We start from the raw sequence: 13,040 nt of genomic DNA, 5'->3' as shown, positions 1-13,040 counted from the left end.
TAATTGGTTATGCCATTAAAGTATAAAACTCCCCACGATTTAGTCAGACTTTTAGCTAGTAATTTCATCTGTGATTCCTTTCTTGTTATTTATTGCATTTTGATTGCTTTGAAGATGTCAGGGAAAATTACGTATAATGGACATGGACTAAAGGAATTTGTTCCTCCAAGGACGTCTGCTTATGTCAGTCAACAGGACTGGCATGTGGCAGAAATGACTGTGAGGGAAACACTAGAATTTGCAGGACGGTGTCAAGGTGTTGGATCTAAATATGGTAAGCATTGAGAAATCATCTTTATGTCCATAAGTCATTATTCCTCATTGCTTACTTATGCATACTTGCAAAAGATATGCTTTTGGAACTTGCAAGAAGAGAAAAGAATGCTGGGATAAAACCTGATGAAGATCTTGATATCTTTATGAAGGTAAGTGAGATGTGTTGCCAATTTTACATGGATTGTTATTTGTTCATCCTATTAGTTCATTACAGCTAAGAGTTAATAATGGTGACACTTGTTATTTCTAGTCGCTAGCTTTGGGGGGAAAGGAGACAAGCCTCGTGGTAGAATACATCATGAAGGTATTCTCTAGATGCTGATCACTCATCGATGCACGTCCCATTGTGATGTCATATAGTTTTTTTTCCCCAATCAAAGATAAAGATTTTATTAAGTATCAAGTATCTGATACAATATCCTGGCATAACCAAGTAACAAGGAAGACATGAATAAATGACACATTTTTCTTGCTAACTCTACTTCAAGTAGACCTATGTTTCATCTAGCTCTTAAACCATTGAAGCAATTAAGCAAGTTTTACGTTGTTTGTTAATGGTGTTTATATATGACGTGTATAACTGTATTATTAGTTCCAAAATTTTTTCATGGGAGAAATCAGCTGTATAGCTTTATGTAGATGAGCTTTATGAAAATCTAAATTGCTATGTGCTTGATATTCTGAATACCATCTGGTTATTGAAAACTTCAGCTAAGAACTGGGACTTCTTTCGAAGTTACTTAAAAAATAAAACAGAAGAAAAAGGAAAATGTGGAAGCAGGAAACCATCTTCGCTATATGATATGTTTCACCACAATTCGTCCACTACATTCTCATTTTGTAGACTGATCCTGTATCTGCTTCTTTCCAGCAATAGTATTGAATAACCTTATTCATGTGGTATTTGTAGGTTCTGTCTAAATTTTCAGCAATTTGGTTTTCCATTTCAAGCTGCTTTAACTACACTGTATGCTGCTTGGTTAGCTTTAGGGAAACTAGCCAAAAACAAATTTGAAAGTTTAAAGATGCTTGAAGAATTTTAATTAAGAGAGGCTGTTTATGGTTAGATGTAAATCATAGTAAGGGAGTTGAATGGATGGGCCAAGGCTAGTTTCTGCAAATTGATGATGAATTACATCTCAAGTAGAGGCATGAAACAGCAAAGGTTAGGGTTTGTACGAATTAACCTGTTAAATTAACTGATTGGTCTTGTTACTGCCATAGGAAGAGGGTCATTTTCAGAAAATCTGTTTAATGGTAGTATATAGTAGCTACGCTTACTTCTTAATGATTCTTCTGAAGCACTAAAATTCATCTGACAAAGATTTTAGGGCTGGACATCTGTGCTGACACATTGGTGGGAGATGAAATGCTTAAAGGGATATCAGGAGGCCAGAAAAAGCGGCTTACAACAGGTTTATGCAATGTTCTTTTTTCTTCTTGCTGACTAAGAACCTATTTGCCTATCATTCATGCTGATTTGGCAGAAATGTTCGTTCAGGTGAATTACTAGTTGGCCCAGCTAGGGTGTTGTTCATGGATGAGATATCAAATGGGCTTGATAGTTCTACTACTTATCAAATTATTAGATATCTGAGACATTCTACTCATGCACTTGATGGGACTACTGTAATTTCTCTGCTTCAACCAGCTCCCGAAACTTATGAGTTGTTTGATGATGTTATACTTTTATGTGAGGGCCAGCTTGTATACCAGGGGCCTCGTGGAGCTGCCCTTGATTTCTTTGCTTTTATGGGATTTAGTTGTCCTGAAAGAAAGAATGTGGCAGACTTTTTGCAAGAGGTATGGGGCCTAGAACTTGCTTTGTGAACATATAATCTATGGTATTTTATTTGCTCATGTTTTCTGCACACAGATTTTGTCAAAGAAGGATCAAGAGCAGTATTGGTCTGTTCCTTTCCGGCCCTATCGTTACATTCCTCCAGGAAAATTTGCTGAAGCTTTCCACTCCTATCAAACTGGGAAGAATTTGCATGAGGAACTAAGCATTCCATTTGATAGGCGTTATAACCATCCAGCAGCACTGTCAACTTCTCGGTATGGCATGAAGAGGATTGAACTTCTTAAGACCAGCTTTGACTGGCAGATGCTATTGATGAAACGGAATTCATTTATCTACGTTTTTAAATTTATTCAGGTGAGTACTGAAAGTTTCATCTTTCAAAATAGTAGCACACTTCTAGTGATTGGTTTATGTTAAGTTAGGAGTATTGATCTATTAGATCAGTTTGTTTTGTTTTTATCTTCCTGTGATGCCAACTCATTTCAGAACTGAAATTCAATTGAGATTTAATCTGATTTATTAATATCGTCTTTTGTTTGCCAGCTTTTTATTGTTGCCTTAATCTCAATGAGCGTTTTTATGCGGACAGCACTGCATCATGATACAATTGATGATGGAGGATTGTATCTAGGGGCACTGTACTTTTCCATGGTCATTATTCTTTTTAATGGATTTACTGAGGTTTCAATGTTGGTGGCCAAACTTCCAGTTCTTTACAAGCATAGGGATTTGCATTTCTATCCAAGCTGGGCTTATACAATTCCTTCTTGGGTGCTAAGTATTCCAACTTCCCTCTATGAGTCTGGTTTCTGGGTGGCAGCAACATACTACGTGATTGGTTATGATCCTAACATCACCAGGTGATTTTGCTTCCAATGAATATTGGCATTTGTTTTGGCAGTTTTGTGATTCAATATGTCATTTTAATTCTAAACTTTGCAGATTTCTTCGGCAGTTCTTGTTGTATTTCTCTCTGCACCAGATGTCTATAGCTCTTTTCCGAGTGATGGGATCCTTGGGCAGAAATATGATCGTTGCCAACACCTTTGGATCATTTGCTATGTTGGTAGTCATGGCTCTTGGAGGCTATATCATTTCAAGAGGTTAGACAGTCATGTTTGCCATGTATATTTTTAATAATTGGTGATGCTATATGATTATTTACTCTTCTTCAATCTGACAGATCGTATCCCTAGCTGGTGGATCTGGGGTTATTGGGTTTCCCCTTTGATGTATGCTCAAAATGCAGCTTCTGTCAATGAATTCCTTGGGAATTCCTGGGATAAGGTAACATCATTAAGTATTATTTATTGCATTTTGCTTCTTAATCATTTGAGTGCCTGCGGAATGTCCTGTTCATTTGTCATCAAATGGAAATAGTAATGATGTCTGGAGAAGAATAAAATCAACAGAAATAATGGTTGAGCAATTGTTGATAGTAAACATTTGCATGTTGAGTTTGAACTTTTATTCTTCTGATTAATGGGTGAGTTAGAGGTGCAATTTTCACTTCTTTTTCGTTCTTTCAACATTATAATGTTATGGTGATGTCATGAATCATGACCATACATGCCTGAGCTCGTGGCAACTGAGCACTCCATCTATTTATTTAGCTAGCCTTAAGCTTGGTAGCTTGATGCTTGTGTGTCATTCTTACAGTCTCACCCTTGTTGAGCTCCTGGTTCTGTTATGCATGAATCATGTTGTCTGACTATGAGATGATTCAAGTTGGAATTTGGGTTGAATTTCAATTCAGTAGATTGACTGTGGAGATAAGCAACAAAAAGTTGTTTCTAAAATTGAGTTACAGTTTCAACATTCTTGGTTTTATGTTGAAACTCACTATACTTAATTTCCTTGCTTGTAGAGTGCTGGAAACTATACTAACTTCTCATTGGGTGAAGCACTGTTGAGAGCACGCAGTTTTTTTCCAGAGAGCTACTGGTATTGGATTGGTGTTGGTGCTTTGCTTGGTTACACAGTGTTGTTAAATATCCTGTTCACTTTCTTTCTGGCTAACCTTAAACGTAAGCTATCTTGTTTCTGTTGGAAGTGTGTCAGTTATGAGCTTCCTCTCTTAGCAAAAAATTTATAGTACATGGTGTAAATCTAATTAACTTCATTCCTTTATCTTTTGCTCTAGCTCTGGGGAAGCAACAGGCTGTTTTCTCCAAGGAAGAGCTGCAAGAGAGAGATAGGAGAAGGAAAGGTGAAAATGTTGTTACTGAACTGAGACATTATTTGCAGAATTCAGGCTCACTAAGTGGTAAGCGATAGACATTTTAGATCTTTTAACTTTTTTTAATTTGAGTGAAATGCAGCTAAATATTTAAGTTGTTTATTCAACATCTGGGCAGGAAAATATTTCAAGCAGAGAGGCATGGTTCTCCCATTTCAACCACTTTCTATGTCTTTCAGCAATATAAATTACTTTGTTGATATCCCTGTGGTATGTATATTGACCTATTCTACTATGCTATTTGTTTTATGGAAATACATTGATCAGTTGAAAATTTATCCGAGTTATCTTTTCAGGAATTGAAACAACAAGGGATAACAGAAGACAGATTGCAGTTGTTGGTCAATGTTACTGGAGCGTTTAGACCTGGTGTGCTTACAGCTTTGGTTGGTGTGAGCGGTGCTGGTAAAACTACGCTCATGGATGTTTTAGCTGGTCGAAAAACTGGAGGGGTCATAGAAGGAAGCATACAGATATCTGGTTATCCCAAAAAGCAAGAAACTTTTGCTAGAATTTCAGGTTACTGTGAGCAGAGTGATATTCATTCTCCTTGTTTGACTGTTCTGGAATCACTTCTATTCTCTGCTTGGCTTCGGTTACCATCAGAAGTTGACTTGGAGACACAAAGGGTAATAATAAAAGATCTTCTTTATGCTTTTTTGTTGTTGTATTTGGCAGCATGGTGTATCATTATGACTTCTTTAATATTGGATTTTCAGGCATTTGTTGAGGAGGTGATGGAACTTGTGGAGCTCACTCCATTAAGTGGAGCATTGATTGGCCTACCAGGAGTTGATGGCTTGTCCACTGAGCAAAGAAAAAGGTTAACGATTGCTGTTGAACTAGTTGCCAACCCTTCTATAGTCTTCATGGATGAGCCTACTTCAGGATTGGATGCTAGATCTGCTGCCATTGTAATGAGGACTGTGAGAAATATTGTGAATACTGGACGAACAATTGTGTGCACGATCCATCAGCCCAGTATTGATATTTTTGAATCCTTCGATGAGGTATTTTTCTCTTTAAAGTTTTGGTGGAGAGCTGATCTGTGTATATGCACACACAAATAGAAATGATCATGAATAGGCAAATATTTTTGTGTGTCACACAGGGAAGGCCAGAGGCAAGTTATTGATTTACTTCTACATTAAAAAACCATTGTGATCCCTACCTCATTCTGCTTCTGATTTAAAATATGATGCAGCTTTTATTTATGAAGCGTGGAGGAGAGCTTATATATGCTGGTCCACTTGGCCCCAAGTCTTGTGAACTCATAAAGTATTTTGAGGTTGATTCCCGCATGTTTATCTCCTTGAATATGTAATTTATATGGTTTGGTAAACTATGAACTTGGCCTCTGGCCCCAAAAAAAGAAAGGAAGTTGGCCTCATTCCTGCTGACTCTCTAATTTTGTTTTCTAGGCAGTTGAAGGAGTGCCTAAGATCAGACCTGGCTATAATCCTGCTGCTTGGATGCTTGAAGTTACTTCTCCAGCTGAAGAAAATCGTTTGGGCGTGGACTTTGCAGAAATTTATCGAAGATCAAATCTATTTCAGTAGGAGCACTTTGGATTTTGAGCTGCTGCTTTTGCTTATACAATTAGTTTTGATTGAGTTCTAAAAGTATTTTGAAAAACTTCTTTATCTAATTTCATTGTCTCACTTTGTTTCAGGAACAACAAGGAGTTGGTTGAAAATCTAAGCAAGCCAAGTAGCAATTCGAAAGAATTGAACTTTCCATCCAAGTATTCGCAGTCATTTTTTGAACAGTTTTTAACATGTCTTTGGAAGCAAAATCTATCTTATTGGCGAAACCCCCAATACACAGCAGTTAAATTCTTCTACACTGTTGTCATTTCATTGATGCTTGGAACAATATGCTGGAAATTTGGTTCAAAAAGGTTTTCTACTTAGTTTCCCTTTAAATATTATTTAGAATTGATATAGCATGGTATGTTGAGTTGTTTTCTGCCTATCTTTCTTTATTTGATTTTTTAATGCTTTTGTTTATACTTCTTTCGTATGGATTATATGTTTTTCAGCCATCTTACAGACCTACTGCAGTCAGAAATTGTTTAGCGCTCCATGTTGTATTAGAAGAATGATCATAGGAAGTAAAGTAGGAATATCAAATAGGTCACTTTTTACTGGTTCTGTGGCAAAAAGTTTCTTGCAACTTCATGAACTTGTGTTGTATAAATCTCTTCCATCTTTATTATATGTGTATTATCATCTGAGAATGCTATTTTAGATGGCATCTGCATAGAAGCTCACTGATATGAAGCATTTGACTTAGGTTCCACAGGGCTGTGAATTAAAACATATTACTGATAGCTTATGACATGCATAGAGTGATGCAAGTTGGAACAAAAAGCAGTCTTCCTTACAATCGGACAAACAAATCATTATAATTTTATTTAATTCCTTTCTCTTCTTCATTCTCTTTGGTGCCGTTGATGTCATCTTCTCTTTTGGTTTTTGCATGTCTTTATTGATAGAGTCTATATAATTTCAATTTGTTTCGCATACAGGGAGAGCCAGCAAGATTTATTCAATGCCATGGGGTCCATGTATGCTGCAGTCCTCTTCATTGGAATTACAAATGGAACAGCTGTTCAACCTGTTGTTTCTATTGAGAGATTTGTTTCCTATAGAGAAAGAGCCGCAGGAATGTATTCAGGCCTAGCCTTTGCATTTGCTCAGGTCTACCTTTATTTTCAGCATTACACGAGTAGAAACTGTGTGCCCTTTTCATTTTCCAGAAGTTAGCTGATTCACTCCGATTTCTTTGCAGGTTGCCATTGAGTTCCCTTATGTATTTGCACAATCAATAATTTACTGTTCAATTTTCTACTCTATGGCCTCATTTGAGTGGATTGCTTTGAAATTTATTTGGTACATATTCTTTATGTATTTTACTTTGCTCTATTTCACCTTTTATGGAATGATGACGACGGCTGTCACACCAAATCACAATGTGGCTGCTATCATTGCTGCACCGTTTTATATGCTTTGGAACCTTTTCAGCGGCTTCATGATTCCCCACAAGGTAATTAAGCAGCTGTTTTCTTTACTCTTCATCTTTGCCTAATCTGCTAAGCATCCGCAATTCATGAACACTCGTGGAATTTCTGAGAGATACTGTCCAATAACGACATATGTAGCAATAGCTGTCTGTTAAAAAGTTTCCATAAAATTTTAATACTCAAACTAGATTGATTGGAGAGTTGTTAAGTATCAGTTGGGTGTCTTTTTGGTCAAGTTTCACTGCACTGAACTTCTCTTCATTCCTTCTCTTTGCTGTTCTTCGACATACTAGCAGATTTTTAAGCTTCCTCCAAACATGTCCCATTGTTGTTTTTCAGCATTTTCATCTAGATCGTATGCACATAAACAATCTATGCGATTTGGAAAACCTTTCACCTGAGATAGTAAATTAATCTGCTTCATCTGTTTTCACGTTTCATTTGTAATAACTCGGTTGTCCAATTTGCCAGAGAATCCCTATTTGGTGGAGATGGTATTACTGGGCAAATCCCATAGCCTGGAGTTTGTATGGCCTCTTGATTTCACAGTACGCTGATGATAATAGGATGGTTAAACTATCGGATGGAGTTCACTCGATCAAGACACGACAGATACTCCAGGAAGTATTCGGATACAGGCATGATTTCCTGGGAATAGCTGCTAGTATGGTGGCTTTTTTTGTTATATTTTTCGCTTTGATTTTCGCTTTTGCGATAAAAGCCTTCAACTTCCAGAGGAGATGACAAGGTTGATCTGTACACCAATAAACCGTCTGAACTATGCAGAAAGCCGTTGTCTCATGCATTCCCAATTATGTCAGTTTTCTCATAAACATATAGAAGCAGATAAATCTGTATAGGAACATTATAATATATATATATATATATATATATATGATGGATAGTGAAATTTTTTATTTTTCCTCAAGTACAGAACAATAATAATAGCTATATTTTTCAGCACTGTTATATTCATATATTGATACTTTACTTGATTAGTTGTAAATTTTTGCATTTTAGCTTACTAGATTTCTTTTTCATTTTTTCAAAAAATAAAATTTACTTTTTCTTTAGGTATTTTAAATCTATTATTCCATAAATATTTAATAAATTCATACTTTTAATGTTATTATAGAAGTCTATTGAGTGGCAGACGCGAATGTATGCCAAGCTCGCATTTGCGTATATACCTATATATAGGTTCTGAAAAAAAAAAATTATGTCAATACATGTTATGTTATTTACATTAACCAGTATATGTTGTCACATGAATTGCACATAAATATATATTTTTTATTTGAGTTTCAATAATAATTATACATGAGTATAAAGAGTTTTAAAACATAAAATTTAAATATAAATAATGGAAAATTTATAAATTATTTAAGACTATTAGAGTAAAGAATGTCACATTCTCAATTTTCTATGTGTAATTGTTCTTTCAATTGAGTAAATATTAATTAATAGTTAAACAATAAAAATGTCATAATAGAACAAGTAATTCAATATTTTACAACTTTTTTAAATCTAAAATAATTTTAGTTAAAAATTATTTGAGACTCTTGCTAAACATGTGTTAATAGAAGAGTGTCAACTTTGTAAAAAAAAATTATTAGTCCTCTTTCTCCAATTAACAGGTATTTTTTTGCAAGTTTAGTCTAACTTAAGGTTGTTAAATTTGGGAGCTTAGTGGAAGGGAGGTATTGGGTGTGGAAAGTGGAGATTAGGAGACGCTTGATTGGGAGGTTAAACATGGGAGCATCTTCAAGTGTCGCCTCATCTCCTGGAATAGTAGCTAAGCGAGGATTTCAGAGATGAGGCTATTTGAAAAAGGACGCCTAGTGGAAACACTCTGTCAATATCCTTTTGTAAGTATGCCCTGTCCTTCTTTGACAATGCTGATGGGACTCGGAAACTTGTGTGGGCAAAACTAGCTCTATTGAGAGTGGAGGTATTTGTACGGCAAATGTTTCTGGGTAAGATAAGGGTGAAAGAAGAGTTAGTTGAGAAGAGAGGTTCAACTTAACACCTCGTTGCTATGTGTTTTGTGCAATTTGGGTTGGGAAACTTGTGATCACCTTTTTGCTGAATGTTTGGAGATTTGGAAAATATGGTCAAGTTGGTATAAGAGTTGGGGTGTTATACTTGGACTTCTCTAGAAACTGTTAGAGGTTTTTTCAAAGCATGAAGTGGGTACCAAACGGGGGCTTTTGATTAAAAGGGTGTGGAAGGTGACCTACTTTTCTACAGTGTGGTCTATTTAAAAATCTAGGAATGGTTGCATCGCTAGTGGAAAAGAACGGGATGCTGGACAATGTTTGGAATTGGCTATGGTTAGGGTGGTAGCTTGGATCAATGTCAAATGGCCAAGGGATTATTTGTCAATGTTAGATATTTACAAACAACCTCCGATCCAAAGTCTGCAAGGAAAATCAACACAAGGGAAGAAAGGAATTGAGTGGGAGAAACTGAAGCTTGGCCAAATGAAATTCAACATGGATGGAGCAACAAGAAATCTGGGACCAATCGGAATTTGGGGCATTCCCAGAGATTCTAATGATGAGGTCCCTAAGTCAATAAAAACGGCAAGACTCTGACCTTACGAAGATCTTAGCTGCGAGGGAAGCGTTTTTGATCTTTTCTGCTTCTAGGTGGAAGAATGATAGTTCACTTGGCATGGGAAGCAACTCTAAGATTGCACATTGAACCTTAGGATTGCGCATTTGAGTAAATAACAGTTTTTTTCCAAACATCTTGTACATTTGATCACAAGATTGCAAAGAACAAGCAGTGAGATTGACATACCAAGTATACCTTTTCGATAAAAGATTTAAAAAATTCTTTTAATTTCAAATTATTTTTAATTTCACTACTCTAAAGATCTTTAGAAACTTCATGACATATTTTCAAGTAACATCCATTTTACCATTAATTGTTTTGTATTATATTAAAAGTTGTAGTTTCTTAGTAAAAATAATTATAGTGATATGATCCTCATGAAATAATTGAATAAAAATAGTTAACAATACTTTGTTCAAAAATAAAATAGTAGATAAAGGGTGAAATACCGCTAGCTCTTTAAAGGTTTACTCTAATTCATTTCAAATCTATTAGCATTTAAAATAGATACTCCACTTCAAAATAATGTGTTTTGTTAGACACATAAATCTTGTCATTACTTTACTATTTGAATTTTCATTAACTTAATGACATGGTATGAATTTTATACTTATTTTATTTATTTATCTTGAAAAGAGAAAAAAAAACAAAATTTGTTTTAAGTGATGTCCATCTAGAAAATATCGAATCTTTTCTTGTGATTTGAAAAAAGATAATTGAGTATTATTTATTTACCTAATAATACTTGTGCTTGAATTATCGTCCCTTGCTCGTGGGGAGTGAAATTCCTTGATTCTTGATCTTATTAAGATAATTTGTCAATCTAAGCTTGCAACTTTTCTGTATTTCAGCAACTAAGTGGACATGAGAGGAGGAATGGACTGATAGAAATTCACTACCAAAAAACAAGTTTTTTCCGACCGAATTTTTCGTCGGAAAAAATTAAAATTTCGTTAGAAATGTCTTTTTCTGATAAATTTCTAACAAAAAAATCTATTAAAACTTTCGTCAGTAAAATCATCGTCGAAAATACTTTTCATTAAAAAATTTTGTCAAAAAAAATGCATAATTTGTTAACTGCAATTTATCAATTCCACTAAAAATTTTCGACGAAATTTCCGTTGAAAATATTTTTTCAACAAAATTCTATCAAAAATTTTCAATAGAATTTTTCGTTGGAGAAGCATTTTTAACGAAATTCCGTTGAAAATGTTTTTCCAATAGAATTTCTTCAAAAATTTTTAATGAAATTTTTGATTAAAAAAGCATTCTAATGAAATTTCTAACGCAATTTTTATAAAAAAAAAATTTCTCACAAAATTTTCATCAAAAATAAATATTCAACAATAAATTTTGTAAAAAGTTTTAAACAGAATTTTCCATTAATGATGTATTTCTAACAAAAATTTAATTGTTTAATCAGTAATACCTTTTCAACAAAAATTACAAATTAAAATTTTGATAATAAATTATCAATTGGCATTTAGAATTCACATTCAAATTTTATAAAAGACACATTAAAAACTAAAATTCAAAATTAAATTTATACAATTAAAAATTATCATAAACACACAATATTTAAAAATATCTAACAAATATAAATATAGAACTAAATATGCTATCAAATTCGTACCCGGCATGCCTCAATGACTTGAAGGATCAGGTTTTGCCGCGTATAGCAAAATAATTCATCACTTACAATACCACCACAAAAAACAAAATCTCTAACCAAACTATGCCAAAAACACATTTCCATCATAATGATAGATGTTCAAAATTACTCGTTTTAAAAGCAAAACATTGGTCAATAAATGAAAATCTCAATCCCAACCAGTGGGAGCAGGAGCAGTTACGTCGATGTCAGATGCTGGGATTTGTGGTGGAGGAATTGCAGCATCCCAACCATCCGTGGGAGGAACTGCATTTGAAATTTTAAAGTAGATTAGGCAAAAAAAAAAAAAAAACAGTCAGCAACATTTAAACTAAGGCACCATAATATAACAGTCAAGCAAATTCAGGCATGCAGACTGAGATGCAAGTTGAGTTCCACCCCCAACTGTGCCCACCTGATGAGAACCAAAATCATATTAGTTATGTGGTGGTGAAAAAGAAGTAAAAAAAATACACTTTGCCTGAATGGAAAGTTAAGTCACCTCACTGGAAGGCATAGTCACAGAGACATGAAGATCCTTCCCATCATTGACAGCTTCCATCATGGTAATGCAGTGGGAACTCTCAACATTTTGTGCTGGATCTTGGCCAGTTGCTATGAAGATAGCAGAGACAATATTGCTTGCATGGGCATTAAATCCACCAAGAGCACCAGCAACAGCAGAACCAGCAAGGTTCTTGAGCATGTTGAGCTCGACTAAAGTAGCAGCATTGGTTTTCAATACCTTCTTCACTATTTCTTCTTTAATAATTGCTTCACAAACTACTGATTTGCCTCACCCTTCAATCCAGTTAATAGCAGCAGGTTTCTTGTCCGAACAAAAGTTTCCTAGCAAATAAAATAGCATAAAAGCACAACCAATAAAAAAAAAAAGCTGTAATTGCCATTTAAGGTGAAGATAATACTCTATATAGTTAATCTAAAAATCCAGGTCAACTAGACCCATGAGAAATTTGAATTACCATTAGAAAATGGTTACAATTTTGAAAAAAAGAAAGAAAGAAGAGAGAGAGAGAGAGAAAGAGAACCAAAAATGTCAGAATCGTAATGTAACTAATGGCAGTCACTAGTACATAAAAAGATACTATATAAAAATGAAATTTAACTCCATTAATTGAAATAGTATTAAAATGAACATGATCTTGATACTGATGCTGAAATATCCAGCCAATTAAACAGCATTATTAAGGCATAAAAAGTTTGGCACCATGATAATTGCTAAACCATTTTTTCCAAGAAATATGAATATAATATTGTTTGCTGAACAAAAACTACAAAGACTAGTATAAACAAGTTTACATTTGCAATGAAACAAAACTAGTATACATTCATGTCAAGATAAAGTACAAAAAGCTATATTAAGAATGACAATTTTTTAAGGAAAATACTAATTACAAAGATGCCC

The 13,040-nt window shown here is 34.5% G+C and overlaps 1 protein-coding gene and 1 pseudogene across 3 annotated transcripts; one reads left to right on the top strand and one right to left on the bottom strand.

The window, feature by feature from the left end:
- The first annotated feature begins 113 nt into the window (after positions 1-113).
- Positions 114-8,307, top strand: ABCG32 (pleiotropic drug resistance 4). 3 transcript variants are annotated; one of them, XM_021420832.1, is made up of 20 exons: positions 114-274; positions 349-425; positions 527-580; positions 1,601-1,691; positions 1,778-2,079; positions 2,153-2,434; positions 2,624-2,940; positions 3,023-3,183; positions 3,264-3,367; positions 3,948-4,107; positions 4,224-4,346; positions 4,438-4,529; positions 4,616-4,948; positions 5,039-5,329; positions 5,524-5,607; positions 5,741-5,874; positions 5,992-6,219; positions 6,850-7,021; positions 7,113-7,367; positions 7,816-8,307. In XM_021420832.1, the coding sequence occupies exons 1-20, from the start codon at positions 115-117 to the stop codon at positions 8,086-8,088; spliced, it is 3,693 nt and encodes a 1,230-aa protein (XP_021276507.1). In that variant the 5' UTR covers position 114; the 3' UTR covers positions 8,089-8,307. The 3 variants fall into 3 exon arrangements, with proteins under 3 accessions (XP_021276507.1, XP_089638793.1, XP_089638794.1); XM_089782667.1 differs by having other exon boundaries at positions 4,616-5,329; XM_089782668.1 differs by lacking the exon at positions 114-274 and having other exon boundaries at positions 348-425; positions 1,608-1,691; positions 4,616-5,329.
- Positions 8,308-11,783: 3,476 nt separating this feature from the next.
- LOC149527533 (3-hydroxy-3-methylglutaryl-coenzyme A reductase 2-like) lies at positions 11,784-13,034 on the bottom strand (annotated as a pseudogene).
- Between the last annotated feature and the right edge of the window lie 6 nt (positions 13,035-13,040).

This window comes from Theobroma umbraticum, unplaced genomic scaffold (assembly GCF_002168275.2).
Source record: "Theobroma umbraticum cultivar Fairchild unplaced genomic scaffold, ASM216827v3 scaffold_56.0, whole genome shotgun sequence".
Classification (NCBI taxonomy): Eukaryota; Viridiplantae; Streptophyta; class Magnoliopsida; order Malvales; family Malvaceae; genus Theobroma; species Theobroma umbraticum.
The sequence above is the reverse complement of the archived record's forward strand: the minus strand, read 5'-3'. Positions and strand labels throughout refer to the sequence as shown.

Bases quoted from the DNA above. Each gene is read 5' to 3' on its own strand.
- ABCG32 (XM_089782667.1), top strand. From the start codon at position 115: ATGTCAGGGAAAATTACGTATAATGGACATGGACTAAAGGAATTTGTT. The intron at 3,184-3,263 runs GTTAGACAGTCA...TCAATCTGACAG, and splicing joins AGGCTATATCATTTCAAGAG to ATCGTATCCCTAGCTGGTGG. The intron at 5,608-5,740 runs GTTGATTCCCGC...TTTGTTTTCTAG, and splicing joins AACTCATAAAGTATTTTGAG to GCAGTTGAAGGAGTGCCTAA.